We start from the raw sequence: 21,631 nt of genomic DNA, 5'->3' as shown, positions 1-21,631 counted from the left end.
GGTGAACAACTCTGCATCATTAAAAAAGCATTTGCTGAAGGCCCAGGATGAGCCAAGCACACACCCTGAGATTCTGGCCATCTCGGGATCATCCTCCCAGGTTGGTAGGGGCTGGGTGTGTGCAGGGGAGACCTCAGCAGGTAGCTCCGCCTGCAGTCAGTTGTGGTAGGTGCTACGAGAGAGGTACAAGCCAGGTCTTCAGGCCTTTTGGAGGCAGGGACAGAACCCCTCGGGAGCTCTCCAGAGGCGGCAGATTTTGGCCCAGTGACTATGCGAGTAGATGAGGCATTGACTGTGGTAAGTTCCTCGCTCTGCTCATTCTTTTGCTGAACCCAGCTACTAATAGTACTTTCCAATTTCTTGGGCCTTTTCTTGTCTTGGGTTCCTCTAGTTTACATGACTTATAGCTGTTAATCCTGCATTTAAACGGTCCTGTTGCTTAGACTCCAAGTGCCTTAGATTTGCCTGGCCTGGTCCTTCTGTGTGTCTCAGGGCAGTCCCGCTCCCGTGAGCCTTCTGGAAAAGCTGCCTCTCTCTGGGTGATTTGGAGGACAGCTCTTGGTGGGCCAGACCTGGACCACACTGTCTGTCCAGGGGTAGCGCCTGGTGCAGGGAGTGTGAGCAGCCCCAAGCTCTCCCTAAGCTGTGTGGCCCTGGGGAGGTTGCGCGAGGCCTCTGACCCTCCTGTGTAACACGGGGCACTGGGTGACCTCCGTGGCCCTTTCCAGTGCTATAATTCTATGATTGCCCTATTGTGATTTAATTACCTTCCTCCATCACTCTCAGAGTGAATGACTCAGCAGTCTGTTTCTCTGTTGTTTTTAAGGCAGCCTGGTTATTTTGCCATCACAAGCAAAGGTCTGTTCTGTAGTTAAACAGTCTTGACCCAGCTGGAGTTAGGCTGACGCTCACTGGAGTTCTTCCCACTGTCCTCTTTCAGTGAAGTGGCTCAGACCCGGCTGGCCAGAGGCGCCTGGAGCCATGTCAGAACTTTGAGCAAGTCCTGGTGACAGGGACCGGCTGTCACCCACCGGTCTTCCCAGCCCGACTTCAAGATGCTGAGCCTGAAGCTACCCAGGCTGCTCAGCATGGAGCAGGTGCCCCAGGTATGTGCTCTCGTTCCAATGGTTGAGTTCCAGGCTGTGACCAGGGCTGGGCCTCTGCAACACGCCGACTGCTATGTCTCCACCCAGTCTTCTCTGTGTAGACCCAGCCTCCGCAAGGAGGCCCTCATGGATTCCCTTGGGGAATCCAGGCTGCCTGTTTCCCTCACCTGCACCGAACCTGAAAATGGAAGTGATCCTGAAACTGTTCTTGAGTTGCAGCGCTCGCCTGTGACATCTGTATTTTATCCTGAAACAGAGCCGTTATTGAGACTACAGAGTCAGGCTGCAGAGATGAAGCCAGCAGCACCGGCTGAGCGGCAGCTTTTTAAGTGTCGTCTCTCATGGGTGCTTGGAAGCAGGCGAGGGGCAGAGTCACCTGAGTGTGGTTTTGCTGTTGTCCCCGTTCCTTGCAGGGGGCCTGAGCCAGGTGTGAGTTGAGGCAATCAGGGAGAGTCGTCGCACCTCCTTTGCCTGAGTGCTCAAGGGCAGCCACCCTGAAACACCGGGAATGCAGTGAGAATCTGTGTTTTCAGTGAGACTTGGGTGAGGCCGTGCTGTCTGTGAGCTGTGGCCAGTGGTTCCTGCCCTTGCAAAGTAATGTCATCTCACTACACCCTTGTTTTGGTGTCATATTTCCTTCCTTTTAAAAAAAAAATTTTTTTTTTTTTTTGGTCATGAGGCACGTGGGGTCTTAGTTCCTGAACCAGGAATCGAACCTGTGTCCCCTGCACAGAGTCTTAACCACTGGACCATCAAGGAAATGTCCATGTTTCTTTCCTTTTTGACTGAAAAAGAATAACTGTTATTTCATGGTGAGACGTTTCACTTGGAAGACATCACGGGAAAGGTGGGTGAGAGCTCCTTTCCACCCAGCTGACTGCCCAGCCCTTATGACCTGCCCCCTCCACAAAAAAACAAAGTCCCAAACAATCTTGGCACCGTGAGTGGAAGAGTAAGAAGAGACAGACCACTAGACCCTCTCCCTAAAAGCCTGCAAGGCTAGGTGATGCCAGCAGGCACTGGGGTGAAATCAAAAGGCTGTGGAGCTGTTGGAGGGTGGAGCTGAAGATGCAGCAGGTAACAGACACGCTGGAAATGAAGCCGGGTCCCCACAGTGCTGTCGAGCAGGGGTCCTGCCTGCATTCTCACGAGGCTGTGGGTGTCTTCCTGGTGCGTTTCCCTGGCTGGTTCTACCCACAGAGAACTAGTGGCTGTGATGAGTAGGGAAGCAGAGTGATCCTTTGATTGATGCACTTGACATTTTTATTGACTGCCTACTACGTGCAAGGCGTTACTGTGTGTGGAGCCCAGAGAAGAATCACATACCAAGCCTGCCCTTAAGGGGCTCTGTGTTGGTTGGGAAGATTTAAAATCGTGCAGGAGCACTTCCACCGCCAAGTGGGTTAGGGTATATGCTCAGAGAGGGGCACATTTGTTCAGAGGAGGGGTTGGTCGCTTGGGGGAGGAGGGGATCAGGGAAGGCTCTGTGAAGGGGATGAGCTATAAGATGCATTTTGAGGATGGGTAGCATTTGGGAGGTGGGGAGAGCACTCCAGGTGGGAGGAAGGGTATGAGTGAAGACCTGGAGCTGGGAAACCATGGGGCAGGTGTGGGGATTCTTGGGGCAGAGGTTATAGGTATCTTCTTGGATGTCTTCCTGGGAGTTTTGGTCAAGGGTGGGTTCAAGACTGTGCCCAGGAAAGAAATACAAGAGAAAAAGTGTTCTCACTGGGGATCTTGGGTCCCCTGCTGGGATTCTGAATGTATGGGGGTTCTGAGGATAAGGACCCAGATGGCCCCTGAGGCTGAAGATGATGTGTCTTCTGTCCAGTTTTCCATAAATGATGGAGATGACAGTTTTCTTTTTAGTACAGTGGCACTAGTCAGAGGCAGAGACCAACATCACGTCTCACATCTGTGTCCTTCAAAACTTTCCTTTGGCTTCCACATCCACTACTTGGCTTCCCAGCATCATGTGCAAGGTTCATGCGGCCCCAGGGGGAACACAGTGGCTCTGCCTGTCTGGAGGATGGTTTTATTTGAAGATTTAGTTGGGGAGGAGGAATGACATCTTAAAAATATTCAGATGCAACCATTTTAAGGAGAAAATGCATAATTTGCCTGAATATTTAAAATAGGAGACTTCATGGAAATGTTACGCTTTCTTTTGGTGGGCTCTTTGGGTTCCAATACTTGGTCCGCAGAGTGACCGTAATCTCCCGACCTCAGTTTCTGCATCTGTAAAATGGGGTGGTGCTAGAATCTGCTTCCTAGGGTAGTGGTGAAGATTAAGTGAGGCAACCTATGGGAAGGACGCGGCATGTGATGAAGTCAGCAATGCTGGCTGTTATTATCAACTCTCCTGTGCCCTCCGCACTTGGAGGAGTGGAGTGTGTTGGGAGGAGGCATTGAGCTGCTCCTCCCAGAGACTCCCTCCCCAGCTCCCTGCCTGGTATCCCCTGGCCTGACCACTATCCACCTCCTCCATTGTTTTCTATCCATTAAACCCACTTCTCCAGCCACACTGGTGCTCTCTCTAGTCTCCCCACTGGATCGGACATTCACTGTTCTTGATCTCTGTTTGAAGAAGGGTTACTCCATCTCCTCCCCTCCGTTTCATCCATCCTCCTCTCTGACTCCTGCGTGGAGCTGCTGGTGCCCTCTCCCTTCAGCCGTCGGTTGGCACCTCTGCACGCTGCTCTGCGCAGCCGCCTCTCCCTTCATATACTAGCCAGCTGTGTGGCCTAGGCCACTTCCCTACCCTCTCTGAGCTTCACCCATCCGTGGAGGGGTGGGGCACCACCTCTTGGCATCCTTTATTCCGGCGCAATCCTGCTAATGGCTTACTTACAGGAAAGGACAGTTCTCTCTTCCTGTGGAAGGTGTGACTCAGGTGCGTGCCTCATAATTTCAAGTCTCCCTTGTGCCCAAAAACAGACCTGGGTACATTAGGGAGCTCTGAAAGACGTGAACAAAGAGCTCAAAGAATGGAACAAATGTCTAAGTGTTGATTCCTACACAAACCCAACCTAGAGACAAACAGGGAAGTCTAGACTGCAAGTTCATGTGGAACATGGCATGACCCTTGGCCAGGAAACAAGAGTATTTGGGGTCATATTGAGGATCTTTTGTTAATGATAGCCCTGGCCCCCAGGCTACAGGTAAACTCACCACATTGTCCGGGAGGCCTTAATTTAGGGGCACAGGCAGGAGGGTTCCTGAGGTGCTGGCTCTAGAGAGGGAAAGCAAACCTTTTCTCAGCCTTGCACTGTGCTCTGCCACTTACGGTGGGAATTTGGACAAGACTCGTACTGCTAAGCCTCAGTTTCCCTGTCTGTGAAATGGGCATAATATCTATCTCACAGATATACTGTGACGATCCAAGAAAAATGAAATAGACTGTTGGGCTAACAGTGAAGGAGCAGAAGCAGAGCCAGATCAGTGGTGCTGGCTGGGTGGGCTTGGCACCTGGAAGCAAGGAGTCAGCTCATAGCAACTGGTTTTCTCCAGCCCAGGATTTCTCAAAGTGAGTGCCTAGATCACCACCATGGGAATCAGAAGCTTTACTAAAGTGAATTGTGATTGCAGGCATTTTTGTATTGTTCTTGATTTTAATCCAAAGAAATGCTTTCAGCATTTTGTTACTTAATGTTAGCTCTTTCTCTGGGTGTGTATATTTAAATAGCCTGCCTTTCTATTCCTTGTTTCCTAGGATTTTTTTCCCCCTGTAATCAGTAATAGATTCTTTTTCCTATCATATATCTTCTGAGATGGTCATATATGACTCATTTGAAAGTTGTTAATGTGGTTAATTACATTGATTGACTTACTAACGTTAAACCAACATTGCATTTAAATATTACTTGGTCATGATGGAGTATGTTTTTAATCTGTTGCTGCAAGCAGCTGATATTTTTGACTAGGATCCTTCAATCTATTTATTGAGTTGGCCTGTAATTTTTCTTTCTTATACTGCCCTTGCCTGCACTGGGGATTATGATGATGGCAACCACAGATGAGTTGGAGAGTGTTGCAATTTTATTCTATAGAAAAATTGTATAATATTGGAATTATGCATTCCTGACTACTTGGTAGGCTTTACCTCTAAAGCTGTTCGATCAGGGCCATCATGTTGCTCACCTCGGGAGCATCATTTATCTCTTACTCTATGTGAATGACATGGTGGAACTGTGCAAGGGACAACTTGATGCTACAGCTGAATTTTCTCTGTTGAAAGTTTTTTTAAACACTTTCGTTAAAATATAATTTATGGGGCTTCCTGGTGGCTCGGATGGTAAAGAATCTGCCTGCAATGTGGGAGACCCATGTTCGATCCCTGGGTCAGGAAGATCCCCTGGAGAAGGAAACGGCAACCCACTCCAGTATTCTTGCCTTGAGAATCCCATGGACAGAGGAGCCCAGTCCGTGGGGTTGCAAAGAATCGGACAGGACCGAGTGACTAGCACTACTGCTGCTACCATAAAATACTCCCTTTAAGAGGACACAGCTCAGTGAGTTTTAATATGTCGACACACACAAAGTATGTTGTACAAAACCGTCACCACGATCAATTTTAGAATGTTGTCATCACCCTAGAAAGAGAATCTGTACCAAGTAGCAGGCCTTTCCCACTGCCCCCTCTCCCAGGCCTGTGGCAACCACTGATGTACTTCGTCTCTATGGATGTGCCTATTCTGGACATTTCGTATAAATGGGGTCATGCAGTGGGTGGCCTTCTGTGAATGTCTTCTTTCACTTAGCATAGTGTTTTCAAGGTTCATGTGTGCTATGGCCTGGATTAGCACTTTATTTGTTTTTATGGCTGAATAATATTCCACTTATGGATATACCAGTTTGTTTATTCATTCATCAGTTGGTGAACACTTAAGTTGTTCCCATGTTTTTTTGGTTATTATGAGTAATGCTATGTACGAGTTCTTTGTGTACAAGTTTTTGTGTGGACATATTTTCAATTCTCTAAGGATGCACCTAGGAGTGGAATTGCTGGGCCACATGATAAATGTAGGAGTAACTTTTACTTTTATTGTGGCAAAATATGCTTAACCTAAAATTTACCGTCTTAACTATTTTTAAGTGCACAGTTCTGTGGTGTTAAATACAGTTACCTTATTTTGCAGCCATCACTACCATTCATCTCCATAATCCTTTTTATCTTGTAAAACTGAAACTCTGTACCCATTAAATAAGAACTCCCCATTTTCCCCTGGCTGGTCTCTGATGACTACCATTAATACATTTTGTCTTTATGATTTGACTACTTTAAGTACTTCGTGCAAGTGAAATTATACAGTATTTGTCTTTTTGTGACTGTCTTATTTTACTGAGCATAATGTCTTCAAGTTTATCGATGTTATAGCGTATATCAGAATTTCCTTCTTTTTGTAGACTGTCCCTAAATTTAGATGACTGGTATTTTCTGTTTTTTTGATAGTAGCCATCCTAACAGATATGAGGTGATATCTCACTGTAGTTTCTATTTGAATTTTCCTAAAGATTAGTGATATTGAACCTCTCTTCATGTGCTTATTGGCCATTTGTATACTTTCTTCAGAAAAGTGTCCATTCAAGTCTTTGGCCAGTGTTTAAGTTGGGTCATTTGTCCTTGTTGCTGAGTGGTATGAGTTCTTTTTTGAATACAAGTCCCTTGTCAGATACATGGTTTCAAAATGTTTTCTACCACTCTGTGTGCTGCATTTTCATGTTATTCATGGTGTCCCTGGAAACATGAAAGTTTTAAAATTTAATATTATCTGACCCCACTCCAGCACTCTTGCCTGGAAAATCCCATGGACGGAGGAGCCTGGTGGGCCGCTGTCCGTGGGGTCGCTAAGAGTCAGACACGACTGAGCAACTTCACTTTCACTTTTCACTTTCATGCATTGGAGAAGGCAATGGCACCCCACTCCAGTGTTCTTGCCTGGAGACTCCCATGGACGGAGGAGCCTGGTAGGCTGCCGTCCATGGGGTCACGAAAAGTCGGACACGACTGAGCGACTTCACTTTCACTTTTCACTTTCATGCACTGGAGAAGGCAATGGCACCCCACTCCAGTGTTCTTGCCTGGAGAATCCCAGGGACGGGGGAGCCTGGTGGGCTGCCGTCTATGGGGTCGCACAGAGTCGGATGTGACTGAAGCGACTTAGCAGCGGCAGCAGCAGCAAATATTATTTTTCATCTGTTGCTTATGTTTTGGGTGTTATAACTGAAAGACGTTTGGTTTATCCAAGGCCATGAAGACTTACTCCTAGATTTTCTTTGAAGAGTTTTATCCCTAAAATTTAAGTCTATGATCCATTCTCTGTGTGTGTGTGTGTGTTATTGTGCTTGTGGTGCTAAATTGCTTCAGTCGTGTCTGATTCTGGGTGACCTTATGGACTGTAGCCCACCAGGTTTTTCTGTCCATAGGGATTCTCCAGTCAAGAATACTGGAGTAGGTTGCCATGCCCTCCTCCAGGGGATCTTCCCAACCCAGGGATTGAACCCTTGTCTCTTATGTCTCCGTGTCTCCTGCATCGGCAGATGGGTTCTTTACCACTGGCGTTAGTTATTGCAGGTGGTGTGAGATAGAGGTCCAGCTTTATTCTGTTTTTTTTTTTTTTTTTTTTTAGTATGGGATATCAAGCAGTCCCAACAGCATTTGCTGAAAAGACTGTTCATTATTTCTTCAGGAATTATCTTAACACCTTTATTGAAAATTGATTGACTGTAAATGTGAAGGTTTATTTCTGGATTCTCAGTTTTATTCCATTGATCTGTTTGTCTTTTCTTATGTCAGCACCTCATTGTCCTGATTACTGTGCTTTGCTGTGAGTTTTGGAATTGGGCAGTATGAGTCCTTTAACTCTGATCTTCTTTTTCAAGGTTGTTTTGACTGTTCAGGGTCCCGTGCATTTCCTTATGAATTTTAGGATCTATTTGTCAGTTTCTGCCAAAAAAAAAAAAAATGCAACCAGGATTTTAATAGCGGTTCCTTTGAATCTGTTGATCAATTTGGGAAGCATTACAGTCTTAATATTATTAAGTAAATTAAATCTATGAACATGGGCTGCCTTTCCATTTGTTTAGGTATTCTTTAATTTCTTTCAGCAATGTTTTGTAGTTTTCAGTATGTAAAATTGTACCAGTAAAATGATTTGTTAAGTTTATATCTAAGTGTTTTGTGGTTTTTGATACTGTTGTAAGTGGAATTGCTTCCTTAAATTTATTTCAGATTTTCTTTGCTAGGATATAGAAGTAAAACCAAGTTTTGTATACATTGTATCTTACATGCTTGGTGAATTAATTTATTAACAGTATTTACAGTTCTAACAGTATTTTAGTGACTCCTTTAGAAATCCCTATGTGTAAAAATTATATCATCTGCAAAAGGAGATAGGTTTGCTTCTGCATTTTAATTTAGATGGTTTTTATTTCTTTTTCTTGTCCAGTTGACTTACCTAGACTCTCCACTACAATACTGAATAGAGGTGGTGAGAGCAGACGTCCTGATGGTGGGAGGAAAGCTTTCTATTATATGTTAGCTCTGGGTTTCTCATAGACGGCCTTTTAGCTTTAAAGGAGTTCTGTATTATTTTACTGAGTATTTTCTGATCACAAAAGGGTGTTGGATTTGTGAAATGCTTTTTCTGTGTCAACTGACATGAACATGTGGTCTTTGTTTTAATGTTCTCTTCTTGGTTAATCTTTCCAGTTTGTCTTTTAAAAAAAAAATATTTGAAAAGAAGATGATTTGGGCTTGGTGGATTCTCTCTATAATGTAGTTTATATCTCTGATGTCTCTGCTAGTTTTATTATTTTCCTTCTACTTTGGGTTTGTTTACTATTATTTCTCTAACTTCTTAAGTTAATCACTCTACCTCGTAATATAAACAATTAAATATATATATTTCTTCCTGAGTATTGCTTTAACTGCAGTCCACATATGCAGTTCTAATTAATTTCTAACTTCCATTTTGATTTCTTATGCAACTTATGCTTGCTTAAGCTATCCATAATTGAAATGTGTTAAAATCTTCCACAGTGGTATCATATTTGTGAATTACTCCATGTAGATAAGTCAATTTTTGCTTTATATGTTTTGAGCTTGTGTTTTTTGGGTCCATCTAAGTTCTTAATTTTATCTTCCTGGTGAAGTAAAGTTCTTATTATTTTTTAAAAGTGGTTCCCTTCATATCTAGTAATGCCTTTTGTCTTAGCGTCTCTCTGATAGTCCTGTAGTAACGCCAGGTTTATTGTTTTTGCTATGTGTCTGATTTATTTCTTTCCTTACTTTGGCTAATAATCTCTCCCTGTCCTTATATTTCAATTGTGTCTCATGTAAACGGTGCAGTTGGATTTTATCTTGCTTGGCAACATGTGTCATTTAGAGGGATGGTTTAGTCTGTTCATGTTCATGACGAATATTGAAATATTTGCATTTATTTCGATCATCTTGTGTGCATTTGTCCTGTTTTCTCTGTTGTCCTCCCTTTCCTGCATTCTTTAAGTTTTACATTTTCTTTTTTCCTTTTGAACTTGCTCTTTTCCCTTCCCTTGTTTTGTAATTAGTATGCTAGATAGATTCTCTGAATTTATCAGTTTAATGGTTACTCCAGCTATCTTTACATGGGATTAATATGTCTGTGGTCAATAATGTCTTAACAGAGCAAAGGCTGATTTCTTGCTGACATTACCCAGCTAAGTGGTCAGTGAGGAACTGTGAAGTGTCCAGGAGAATAAAAAGTTAGCCACCTCCTAGCTGCTCTGTCGGGAACATATGGCCTCCTACACCGCCACAGAAGGGGAAGAGGGAGAGATGTCTTAGGTTGGATTTCCCAGAAACAGGCTCTGAGGCAAAAGACCTGCATGTGGGAAATTCATGAGGAACAATATTTAAGTAAGAGGGGGAAGCAGGCTTGGGTAGAAGGAGAAGTCACATCACAGGCCTCAGCTGACCCCACCAGGGAGCTCTGGAGCGGGGTTGATCCTTCAGAATTGTCCCCAAGGAGAAAAGAAGGCCAGGACTTTGTATCCATCCTTAGTTGGGGGGGTGTGCTGCCCTTTAGTAGTGAGCATAACGTGGGCAATGTAGCGATTTTCAGCCAAAAGTGATTTCCACTGGGGGATGAGTGGCTCAGTTCTTAAGAGTGGAAGGGTTGCATCCCAAGTCCACCATGACAGAAGGCATCATTCTTTCACTGCCCTGGCCTGGAATTAATTGCAACCAGATACAGCCAACATGGCCCCAACCTAACAACAGGAAAGTCTGAGACGTGTAAGAAAGCACTTAGGGTATGTGGTGAGCACCAACTGTCTTTACTCCGCCTCGCTTCTTGGATCTGAGGACTAGTGGCTTTCAGCAGTTCTAGACCTTTACAGACCTAGACATGTGATGCTTTTGAATTGTGATGCTGGCGAAGACTCTTGAGAGTCTCTTGGACTTCAAGGAGATCAAACCAGTCCATCCTAAAGGAATTCAACCCTGAATATTCATTGGAAGGACTGATGCTGAAGCTGAAACTCCCATACTCTGGCCACCTATGCGAAGAGCCGACTCATTGGAAAAGCCTCTGATGCTGGGTAAGATTGAAAGCCAAAGGAGAAGGGGGTGGCAGAGGATGAAATGGTTAGATAGCATCACCTATGCAGTGGACATGAATTTGGGCACACTCTGGGAGATAGTGGAAGACAAGGTAGCCTGCTGTGCTGCAGTCTATGGGGGTTGCAAAGAGTCGGACTTGACTATGCGACTGAACAACAGCTATAGACATTTACCAGTTATCTCTTCAAATATCACATCAGAATCATTGTATTTTCTCCTTCCAGAGAAATTTTTGCTATGTCTCTTATTTGCTTTTTTACATCTTCTATTTCTTAATCTCTCTGACTGCATCCTGGATAGTTTCTTTGAATGTATTTTCAGTTGGCTGATTACCCTATCAACTTGGTGTACTATGCTATTTATCCTTTCAATGAATTTTTATTTGTTCTTGATTTTAATTTCTTAAAGTTGCATTATCTTCTTTTCAAATCTGCTTGTTTATTGTTTCTATGTTTATCTCTTTCTGTAAACATACTTGAACATAATTATGTTATATTTCAGTATCTGTTCTTTGGTCTTTCTGCTGTCTCCTGTTTTTGCCGTTTCTCATCCATGGCATTTTGTTTCCAGGTGTGTGCATGCTTGTATTAAAATAGAAATTCTTCAGAGAGGATTTGCATTTGTTTTGTTACTCGCCTGAGGAAACTATAAAACTTTGATTTCTGTTTGTAACCATGGTAAGTTTTCCACTTGAGATTTCTCGGACCATGGTGGTGGTATGGATTTGGACCACGGACACCCTGTGAAGATGAGCTGATGGTCCTGAATTCTTGGGAGAGATATTTTTTTTTTTTTCAGAGAGACAACTTTTGTAACTGTCTTGTTCTGTCTGGTAAGATTTATTTTGCATTCACTTATCTTTAAAGTCCTAGTTTTATTGATGAAGTCACCTGTTAGATTCCCTGCTTTTGATGGGTCTTGGATTTCATCTTTTATTTGCAAAGCTTGGCAGCAAAAACTCTGATGGTGAAAGCAGCTTACCTCATAGAGTTCCTGGTTTCCTTTGTTTGAGGGCTTTATGGCTTCCTTCCTTTTGTGCCATCTTGCTAATACATTTATCCAGTACATGATTCAGGCTTCATGTAGGATTTTAATTGTTTTCTTTGAAGGATCTTCATGACATCTAATCCACCATTCTACCAGAACCAGAAGTTCCCCAGCTATTCTTCCAGGCCCTTTCTGCATCACAAGGGTCCAGCCATCCCTTCCTTCTGAAAACTTTTATAACATCTAGCATATCCATGAAATGTTTGTAGCAATCCTTGACTCCACTAGGCTGGATGTAGTGAAGCATCCTGGGCTTTTCAATCTAACTAACAAGGGTTTGCATCTTGCTTCTGCTATTTCTTCTGACTTTGGAAATTCCATTTCATAGAACTTCACTTTCCTCATCTGTAAAATGGGCTTGACAGTGGTTACCTTTCAGTGCTCTCATGATGAACAAATAAAACTGGGTTTTCCCCTGCCATGCGCTGGATCTGAATCAGGAGAATAAATCAAGGTCACAGACTATATGTCTAAATATGTAAAAGTCAAAATGAAGCTCATAGTTACATAAATTCTACCTTGACAAACATCCCTTCATAATGACAAAAAACAATATGTAAAACTGTGATTCCCAGGTGATGCTAGTGGTCAAGAACCTGCCTGCCAATGCAGGAGACCTAAAAGATGCGGGTTCGATCCCGGGTCAGGAAGATCCCCTGGAGGAGGACATGACAATCCATACCACTATTCTTGCCTGGGAAATCCATGGACAGAAGAGCTTAGTGGGCTACAGCCCATGGGGTTGCAAAGAGTTGGACACAACTGAAGCAACTTAACACAATGCCAATAGAATGCCAAAGACAACTGAACTTAATTATTATTGTACATGTCTGGATATGATGTTGATGAATTAGTGATGTTTGGATGAGTATAATAGCATATTACAAAGCAGAGACATTGCTTTGTCAACAAAGGTCTTTCTAGTCAAGGCTATGGTTTTTCCAGTGGTCATGTTTGGATGTGAGAGTTGGACTATAAAGAAAGCTGAGCACTGAAGAATTGATGCTTTTGAACTGTGGTGCTGGAGAAGACTCTTGAGAGTCCCTTGGACTGCAAGGAGATCCAACCAGTCCATCCTAAAGGAAATCAGTTCTGGGTGTTCATTGGAAGGACTCATGTTGAAGCTGAAACTCCATACTTTGGCCACCTGATGCAAAGGGCTGACTCATTTGAAAAGACCCTGATGCTGGGAAAGATTGAGGGCAGGAGGAGAAGGGGACGACAGAGGATGAGATGGTTGGATGGCATCACCGACTCAATGGACATGGATTTGGGTGGACTCCGGGAGTTGGTGATGGACAGGGAGGCCTGGCGTGCTGCAATTCATGGGGTCACAAAGACTCGGACACGACTGAGTGACTGAACTGAACTGAACTAAATACACATAATTCATAAATTTGCATGTTTATAACATTTATTTTTCTTGCCTTCACTTCAGCAAAATTATGATAACTTTGTAATCAACATTATCATATAATTTGTGTTCTATTAACAGTGATGCCAAATTAGATCATTATTCATGAATCATAGTCCTTAGATATTTTTTAAAAATTTTTATTACTTTTATTTGCGAGAAATTTCTGTTGAGTTTTTACTCAACTCTGCTGAGACAGAGGAACTGAAGATTATAAACAAAAATTGAAAGTAGTATCTTGCTCAGTTAACATTATACTTCAGTCAACAATGTCCAGAAAAGTGATTTCTGTGGGAATCAATTTCAGGATTGTTTGTGAATCTTCTCTTTCATAGTCCACAGACGTTTTTGTGTCCTTATTTGAATTTTATTTTATTGAAATATCATTTTTGTTGAATATCTCATGTGTGGTTCCTTTAGAAAAGTTCTAGAGATATTTAAAATAATAAATAGACATTTTTAATCCCTTTAAAAGTGAAATTAGCCAAATCTAGATTTTTTGGAGGCTTTTGCTAAACACATCCCATAGCAAATATCTGTGGACAGCTCAGGTTCAAAACTAGTGTCATTTCCCAAAAAAAAGGTGGGATTTGCTCTATTTGAGGACCTTCTGTTGTTTCACTGATTTCTTTGTCATCTTGCCTAAATTTTATCTAAGTGTTTAATGACATTTATTTGGCCTTCCCATTGCATGCATAAGAGTAGTTTATGGTCAGGTTTGGTATGTGTTTCAGCAAGATGTCCCATATTGGGGAAGCTTCAGAGGATGTCATATATAATCTTTAAATTGTTTCAAAGCAAGGCATCAGTTGTCCTAGTAGGAAATTGAAACCATGTGCTACCATCTCCAGTTCTAAGAATGGTTTTGGATTTGGGGACAAATTCGACCTAATATTAGTTTTCTCTTGTCACCATAACAAATTACCGCAAATTTGATAGCTTAAAAAGAGGATAGATTATCTTACAGTGCTGTCAGTTACAAGTCTCACACGGGTCTCACTAGGCTAAACTCAGTGTCAGTGGAGGCTCGATGGGAGAATCTGTTTTCTTGCCTCTTCCAGCTTCTGGCGACCACCCACATTCCTTGGCTCCTGGCCCACTTCCTCCAGCTTCAAAGCCAGCAGTGTTGCAGTTGTCAACCGTTCCTCCATAGCCACATCTCCTTTCCTCCGCTTTTAAGGACCCTCATGGTTACATGAGGCCTACCTGGACAGTCTGGATAATCTCCCTATTGTAAGGTCAGCTGATTAGCCACTTGAATGCCCCCCATGACCTTAACTCCCCTTTGCCATGTAACCTAACATACTTACAGGTGCTGGCAGTTAGCACATGGATGTTCTTGAGAAGACATTGTTTTGCCTACTACAGATTTTCCAATCATGTTATCACAAGCTTGCCCATGGCAGATTTTTAAATCAATGCCTAGGATTTGAAATTGGTTTTCTAGTTCTTAGATCAAAGACTATATATTATACTGATGGAATGTATCATTATGCTGATATTATTCTATACATGCTGCTGCTGCTAAGTCGCTTCGGTCGTGTCCAATTCTACGCGACCCCAGAGACGGCAGCCCACCAGGCTCCCCCGTCCCTGGGATTCTCCAGGCAAGAACACTGGAGTGGGTTGCCATTTCCTTCTCCAATGCATGAAAGTGAAAAGGGAAAGAGAAGTTGCTCAGTCGTGTCTGACTCCTAGTAACCCCATGGACTGCAGCCCACCAGGCTCCTCCATCCATGGATTTTCCAGGCAAGAGTACTTATATAGTATATGTTATTATACTGGCGAAATGCTCCACTGTTTCTCCTTCATCACTTCTATAGATCAGCACTCTGTATTATGCCCATCATTCAGAGGGAATTCTCACCCTGGTACACCCTACCTGCACCTTACTTTTGAAGAACATACTATATGTCTTTTTTTTTTCTCACTTTATTGTTCATTAAAGTATTAATATCCTTTGGCTCCTCCATCCTAGATACAATGATCATTTCTTTTCACTACTTTGTTTCCATCTTACGTGTTTGGTCAGAAGAAATTTACCATCATTTTATATAAATGTGGCATTGAATGTTTGGAAAGCTACTTTATTCTTGACTGAATACTGAACACATTTTTTAAAGAACATTGCCCCCAATATTCTAAATTGACCTTTACCTGTAATTGCTTAACACCAATAATGGTTGGCTATTAATTCAGTCGATTTACAGTTCTAGTAATTGTGCGTGGGTTTTGTACCAGTGATGTTTTATGCTCTTTAGGTTGAGAACTTAAGTGTTTTCTTTTACCAGGACCAGCCACGGTTTATTCTGCATGAGGCAGTGGCTTGATGTCAGACCCAGTGTCAGGGCCCTTGCGGTACTAGATGACAGGTTATACTTGACACAGCAATCTGTGGCCTGCTGTCTTCCCTCCCCATTCTCTGCAGGCCTCTGCCCACCAACACCTCACCAGACTCCTTGCTGGTGTCTCACTGTCCCTTCCCTGACTTTTCATGCCCGTGTCTTTGGTTTCATCTTAACTTACCTAAAGGGCACCTCCTCTTTGGTGATGAACTAGATTCCAGGCAGGGAGGTGACAGCACGATGCTGAGCCAGGAGCCTGAGCTGGAGGCCAGACATGGCGGCGATGTCTGCGTGCCCTGGGAACACATTGGCAACGCAGACACCCCAGCCCCACCAACCGCCCCGGTGATCTCAGACACCTGCAGAAGGACTGTGGAGAGGCGCTGGCTTAGAGACTTTGTCACTCAACCTCAACACTCACAGTTTGTCTTAGTCAGCTTGAGCTGCCATAGAAAGTAGCACAGACTGGGTGGCTTAAATTTCTGGTAAGCAGAAATTTATTTTCTCACAGCCCTGGAGGCTGGAAGTGCAAGATCAAGGTGCCAGCAGGGCTGGATTTCTCTGAGGTCCCTCTTTAGCTTGGAGAGGGCCACCTTCCTGCGGTGACCTCACTGGGTCATCCCTCTGCCTGCGTATCCCTGGGGCCTCCCTACATGTCCAGATTTCCTCCTCTTGTGAAGGACACCAATTAGGTTAGAGTATCCCTCTTGTTTTGACTTTATCACCTCTCTTTTTTCCCTTAAAATTTTTTTTTCATTTTTAAATGAAACAAAGATGAATATTTTTAATGATAATAGGTAAAATTCACAAAAAAGATAGACATCATAAATGATTAGACACCTAACAACAAAGAAGCAAAGATGCATAAAGCAAAAATCAGAAAAAATATAAGGGAAAAGAAAAAATATATAGTCATAGCGAGACATATTAATAGTTCTCTGAGAATATTTTATCAAGCGCAGAAAAAATAAGAATAGAAGCATCTTGAGTGATGTCATTAATAATTTATATGTGATAGATTTATATTTATATAAATTTTATATCCTATACAAATGTATTTAAAATTTTGTATCTCATACATTGTAATTAGATTTCCATAAGACATTAGAAAAACTAGCTAAAGGATAAACCTTACCAAGTTTGAAAAAGTAGAATCCTGGGGTTTTTTTGTGTAATTAAGTTATACATATACACATATATTATTTTTGAAAATACTTTCAATTATAGGTTATTGTAAGATATTGACTATTGTTCCCGGTGCTATACAGTAAACCTTTGTAGCTTGTTGCATATCTATTTTTTTAAATTATAGGTCTAGCATTCTATTCATACTAAGTCAAACAAGTGGAATCAAAATGCCATAAATGTTTTAGTTGGGATAAAATTCTTAAGTTTTCTAAAAATATATATTATATGTATTATTTCTATATATGTATACAGAAGCTTTTCTGCTATGCTTGATAAAGACTTGGGAAAGGACATTAAAAAAAAAGGAGCTGGAGAAATTGGAAAACATAAACTAAGTGAAATGGGAGACTGAATAGGAAACAGAAAAAGTGAAAGAAACTAGATAAAAGTAAGAGGTCCTCATAGAGTCCAGTTGTTTTAAACATGGCTGCTCATCTGGAGCTTTGGAGGGAAAAAAGACAATACCTGGGCATTTGTATTTTTTAGAAAATTCGAAGATAATTCTGATATGCATCTGTGTTTTAAAAAGTGATTGCAGGTTTCTCTATTAAATGGTAGTTTTGGTGATACAGAATTCTGTTGTTTTTCTGTTGAACAATCCTGATACAATGGTATTGAGTAATAGCTACATAATCACAATTGTAGAGGATGTTTATCAGTTTTTACAATCAATAGCCAGACAAAAAATAAAAGATAATTATAATTGCAAGCCATAATGAACACGTGATTAACCTAACAATATAAAATAATTACATGCACTTTGGAGGATCAAGCAGAGTGATGTGGTAAGTGGAAGTGCATATATGCACGCTTCATCTGCGCAGCCAGTCCATGTCTGTGCTTGACGTAGTTAATCCACTTACATCTAAGATAATTATCAATATGTATGATCCTGTCACCCTGTTTGTTTAACCTATACCCTGAGCACATCATGAGAAATGCTGGGCTGGATGAGTTACAAGCTAGAATCAAGATAGGTGGGAGAAACATCAACAACCTCAGATATGTGGATGATATCACTCTAATGGCAGAAAGCAAAGGGGAACTAGAGAGCCTCTCAATGAGGGTGAAGAAGGAGCGTGAAAGAGCCAGCTTAAGACTAAATATTAAAAAAACTAAGATCATGGCATCCGGCCCCATTACTGCATGGCAAATAGAAGGGGAAAAGGTGGAAGTAGTGACAGATTTCCTCTTCTTGGGCTCCAAAATCACTGCAAATGGTGACTGCGGCCATGAAATCAGAAGACAATTGCTTCTTGTCAGGAAAGCGATGACAAACTTGGTGTGTTGAAAAGCAGAGACATGACTCTGCTGACAAAGGTCTGTATAGTCAAGGCTATGGTCTCTCGAGTGGTCATGAATGGTTGTGATAGCTGAACCATAAAGAAGGCAGAGTGCCAAAGAACTGATGCCTTTGAACTGTAGTGCTGGAGAAGATTCCTCAAAGTCTCTTGGACAGCGAGGAGATCAAACCAGTCAATCTTAATGAAAATCAACCTTGAATAATCACTGGAAGGACTGACTGATGCTGAAGCTAAAGTTCCAGTATTTTGATCATCTGATGGGAACAGACGCATTGGAAAAGTCCCTGATGCTGGGAAAGATGGAGGGCAGAAGGAGAAGAGGGGATCAGAGGATGAGACGGCTGGATGGCATCTCCGATGCAATGAACATAAACACTGGCAAGCTTAGGGAGATGGTGAGGGACAGGGTGTCCTGGTGTGCTTCAGTCCATGAGGCTGCAAAGAGTTGGACACGACTGGGTGACTGAGCAGCAACAACGTGATCCTATTACCGTTTTCTTAATTGTTTTGGGTATTTTCTATAGACGGGTCTTTTCCTTCTCTTGTTTTCTACCTAGAGAAATTCGTTTAGCATTTGTTGTAAAGCTGGCTTGATGATGCTGAATTCTCTTATCTTTTGCTTGTCTGGAAAGCTTTTGATCACCTCATAATCACCTCTTTTAAAACTATCCCCATGGGACTTTCATGGTGGTCCAGCAGTTAAGAATCTGCCTTTCTATGCAGGGACATGGGTTTGATACCTGGTGGGGTGGGAACTAGATCCCACATGCCACAGTTAAGTTTGTATTCTGCAACTAAGACCTGGTGCAGCCAAATAAATAAAAATAAATAAGTATTTAAAAACACTATCTCCAAATACAGTTACATTCTGAGGTGCTAGAGGTTAAGGCTTCAATATAGGAATTTTGTTGTTGTTATTGCTCGGAAACCCAGTCATGTCTGACTCTTTGCGACCCCATGGACTACAGCACGCCAGGCCTCCCTGTCCCTCACGATCTCCTGAAACTTGCTCATGTTGGTGTTCATTGCATTGGAGGTGCCATCCAGCCGTCTCATCCTCTGATGCCCTCTTCTCCTGCCTCCATCTTTCCCAGCGTCAGGGACTTTTTTAATGAGTCATCTGTTCCCATCAGATGACCAAAATACTGGAGTTTCAGCTTCAGCATCAGTCCTTCCAGTGACTATTCAGGGTCTATTTCCATTAAGATTGACTGGTTTGATCGCCTTGCCATCCAAGGGACTTTCAGGAGTCTTCTCTGCAGCACTACAGTTCAAAGGCATCAGTTCTTTGGCATCTGCCTTCTTTATGGTCCAGCTATCACAACCATATGCGACCACTAGGAAGACCATAGCCTTGACTATATGGACCTTTGTCGGCAGAGTAATATTTCTGCTTTTCAATACACTGTCTAGTGTTATGGGAGATGCAATTCAGAACAATGACACTTTAAAGAGAAACAACTAAGGTTCAGAGAAGTGTGTGACTGTCCACAATCACACTGCAGGCTGAGAGGGAGGGGAAAGCTTCATCTCCAGTGAGTCCCCCAGAGCGGCAGGGAGGATCGTGTGAAAAAGACCAGGACACAAGGTCTAATGTCTCAGCTTTGCCCCCACTAATTCTGCGATCTTGAATAAATGCCTTCACCTCCCTGGACCTTAGTTTCCTTTTCTGTGAAATGGAGACAGGAAAAAACTGTCCCTCTCTAGGCCATGAGGATTCAGTGAGATCTAGATGAAAAATGCAGATTACCACACAGAGGCCTGTGGCCTGATAACCCCACTCTGGCAGCTTCTCTGCTTTGCCATCAAAATCCACTCTTATTTACCGCTAGCCAGGTTCGATTATTTTCCTCAGGTGATTTGCAGTTTAATAGCTGGAAACACCAAGGGTTTGAAATAGTCACAGTGGAGTTTCAGGCATCAGTTGGCAGGTGCACGGGGCCTTTCTTGGAAGCCCAGTGTGTGGCAGGCACTAAGCGGAAAACCCACTGACGTGCCCTTCCACCTGGCTGCCTGGGGGTTCTTGCTCCTAAATTATAGGCTGCACACAATTTGATTTCATTTCACTCTAAATTGGTTGGCCTGCAACCAGGGAGGCAAGGTGGAGTCGAATGAATTTTGCTGCGCAAATAAGCCAGCGTCTGCTAACTCAGGGCTGCTTAGAAATGAGGCCCATTTACAAACATTAAGGCAATGACTGTGGTTTGCCTTTTGGGGTCAAACTAGGCACGAATGCAAAATTATTTTAAAATGTTTTGTTGTTCAGGTTTATGTAGCATGTAAATCCTAGGGACAGAGGAGCCTTGTGGGCTACAGTCCATGGGCTCACAAGAGTTGGACGTGACTTACTGATATCTGTTCTGTGAGGATCTACTCTATGCAAAGTACTTTGCTGAGGCTGGAGCCAGACTGGAGAGAACTTGTCTCTCTGTGCTTGGAGGGGTTCAGAGCTGGAGTGGACCTAACAGCGCCACCTAGTGGGTGGAAGGTCAAATTGGGGAGGCAGACGCAGGTTGTTCAGTCACTTAGTTGTGTCCAACTCTGAGACTCCATGGACTGCAGCACACCAGGCTTACCTGTCCTTCACCATCTCCTGGAGTTTGCTCAAACTCATGTCCATTGAGTCGATGATGCCATCCAACCATCTCGTTCTCTGTCGTCCCCTTCTCTTCCTGCCCTCACTCTTTCCCAGCATCAGTGTCTTTTCCAGTGAGTCAGATCTTTGCATCAGGTGGCCAAAGTATTGGAGCTTCAGCATCACTCCCTCCAATGAGTATTTAGGACTGATATCCTTTAGGATTGACTGGTTTTATCTCCTTGCAGTCCAAGGGACTCTCAAGAGTCTTCTCCAGCACCATAGTTCAAAAGCATCAGTTCTTCGACGCTCAGCCTTCCTTATGGTCCAACTCTTACATCCGTACATGACTCCTGGAAAAACCATAGCTTTGACTATATGGACCTATGTCAGCAAAGTAATGGCTCTGCCTTTCAATACACTGTCTAGGTTTATCACAGCTTTTCTTCCAAGGAGCAAGCATCTTTTAATTTCATGGCTGCAGTCACCATCTGCAGTGATTTGGGAGCCCAAGAAAATAAAGTCTCTCACTGTTTCCATTGTTTCCCTATCTATTTGCCATGAAGTGATGGGACCAGATGCCATGATCTTAGTTTTTTGACTGTTGAGTTTTAAGCCAGATTTTACACTTTCCTCTTTCACCTTCATCAAGAGGCTCTTTGGTTCCTCTTTGTTTCTGCCATAAGGGTAATATCATCTGCATATCTGAGGTTGTCGATATTTCTCCCAGCAATCCTGATTCCAGCTTGTGCTTCATCCAGCTTGGTATTTCACGTGATTTACTCTGCACGGAAGGTAAAATAAGCAGGGGGACAATATATACAGCCTTGATGTACTCCTTTCCCAGTTTGGAACCAGTCTGTTGTTCCATGTCCGGTTCTAACTGTTGCTTCTTGACCTGCATACAGGTGTCTCAGGAGGCGGGTAAGGTGCTCTGGTATCCTCATTTCTTTAAGAATTTTCCACAGTTTATTATGACCAATCAAAGGCTTTAGCATAGTCAATGAAGCAGAAGTAGATGTTTTTCTGGAATTCTCTTGCTTTTTCTATG

At 42.9% G+C, this 21,631-nt stretch overlaps 1 protein-coding gene across 1 annotated transcript in view; it reads left to right on the top strand.

Annotated features, from left to right (window-relative positions):
• Positions 1-977: 977 nt before the first annotated feature.
• PAQR5 (progestin and adipoQ receptor family member 5) overlaps positions 978-21,631 on the top strand; it is a 50,905-nt gene continuing 30,251 nt past the window's right edge. Inside the window, exon 1 of the mRNA XM_068964364.1 lies at positions 978-1,106. Coding sequence (XP_068820465.1) covers positions 1,056-1,106 — 51 coding nt within the window. The 5' untranslated portion in view covers positions 978-1,055. The remainder of the gene's footprint in view (positions 1,107-21,631) is intronic.

This window comes from Capricornis sumatraensis, chromosome 2 (assembly GCF_032405125.1).
Source record: "Capricornis sumatraensis isolate serow.1 chromosome 2, serow.2, whole genome shotgun sequence".
Lineage (NCBI taxonomy): Eukaryota > Metazoa > Chordata > Mammalia > Artiodactyla > Bovidae > Capricornis > Capricornis sumatraensis.
The sequence above is the reverse complement of the archived record's forward strand: the minus strand, read 5'-3'. Positions and strand labels throughout refer to the sequence as shown.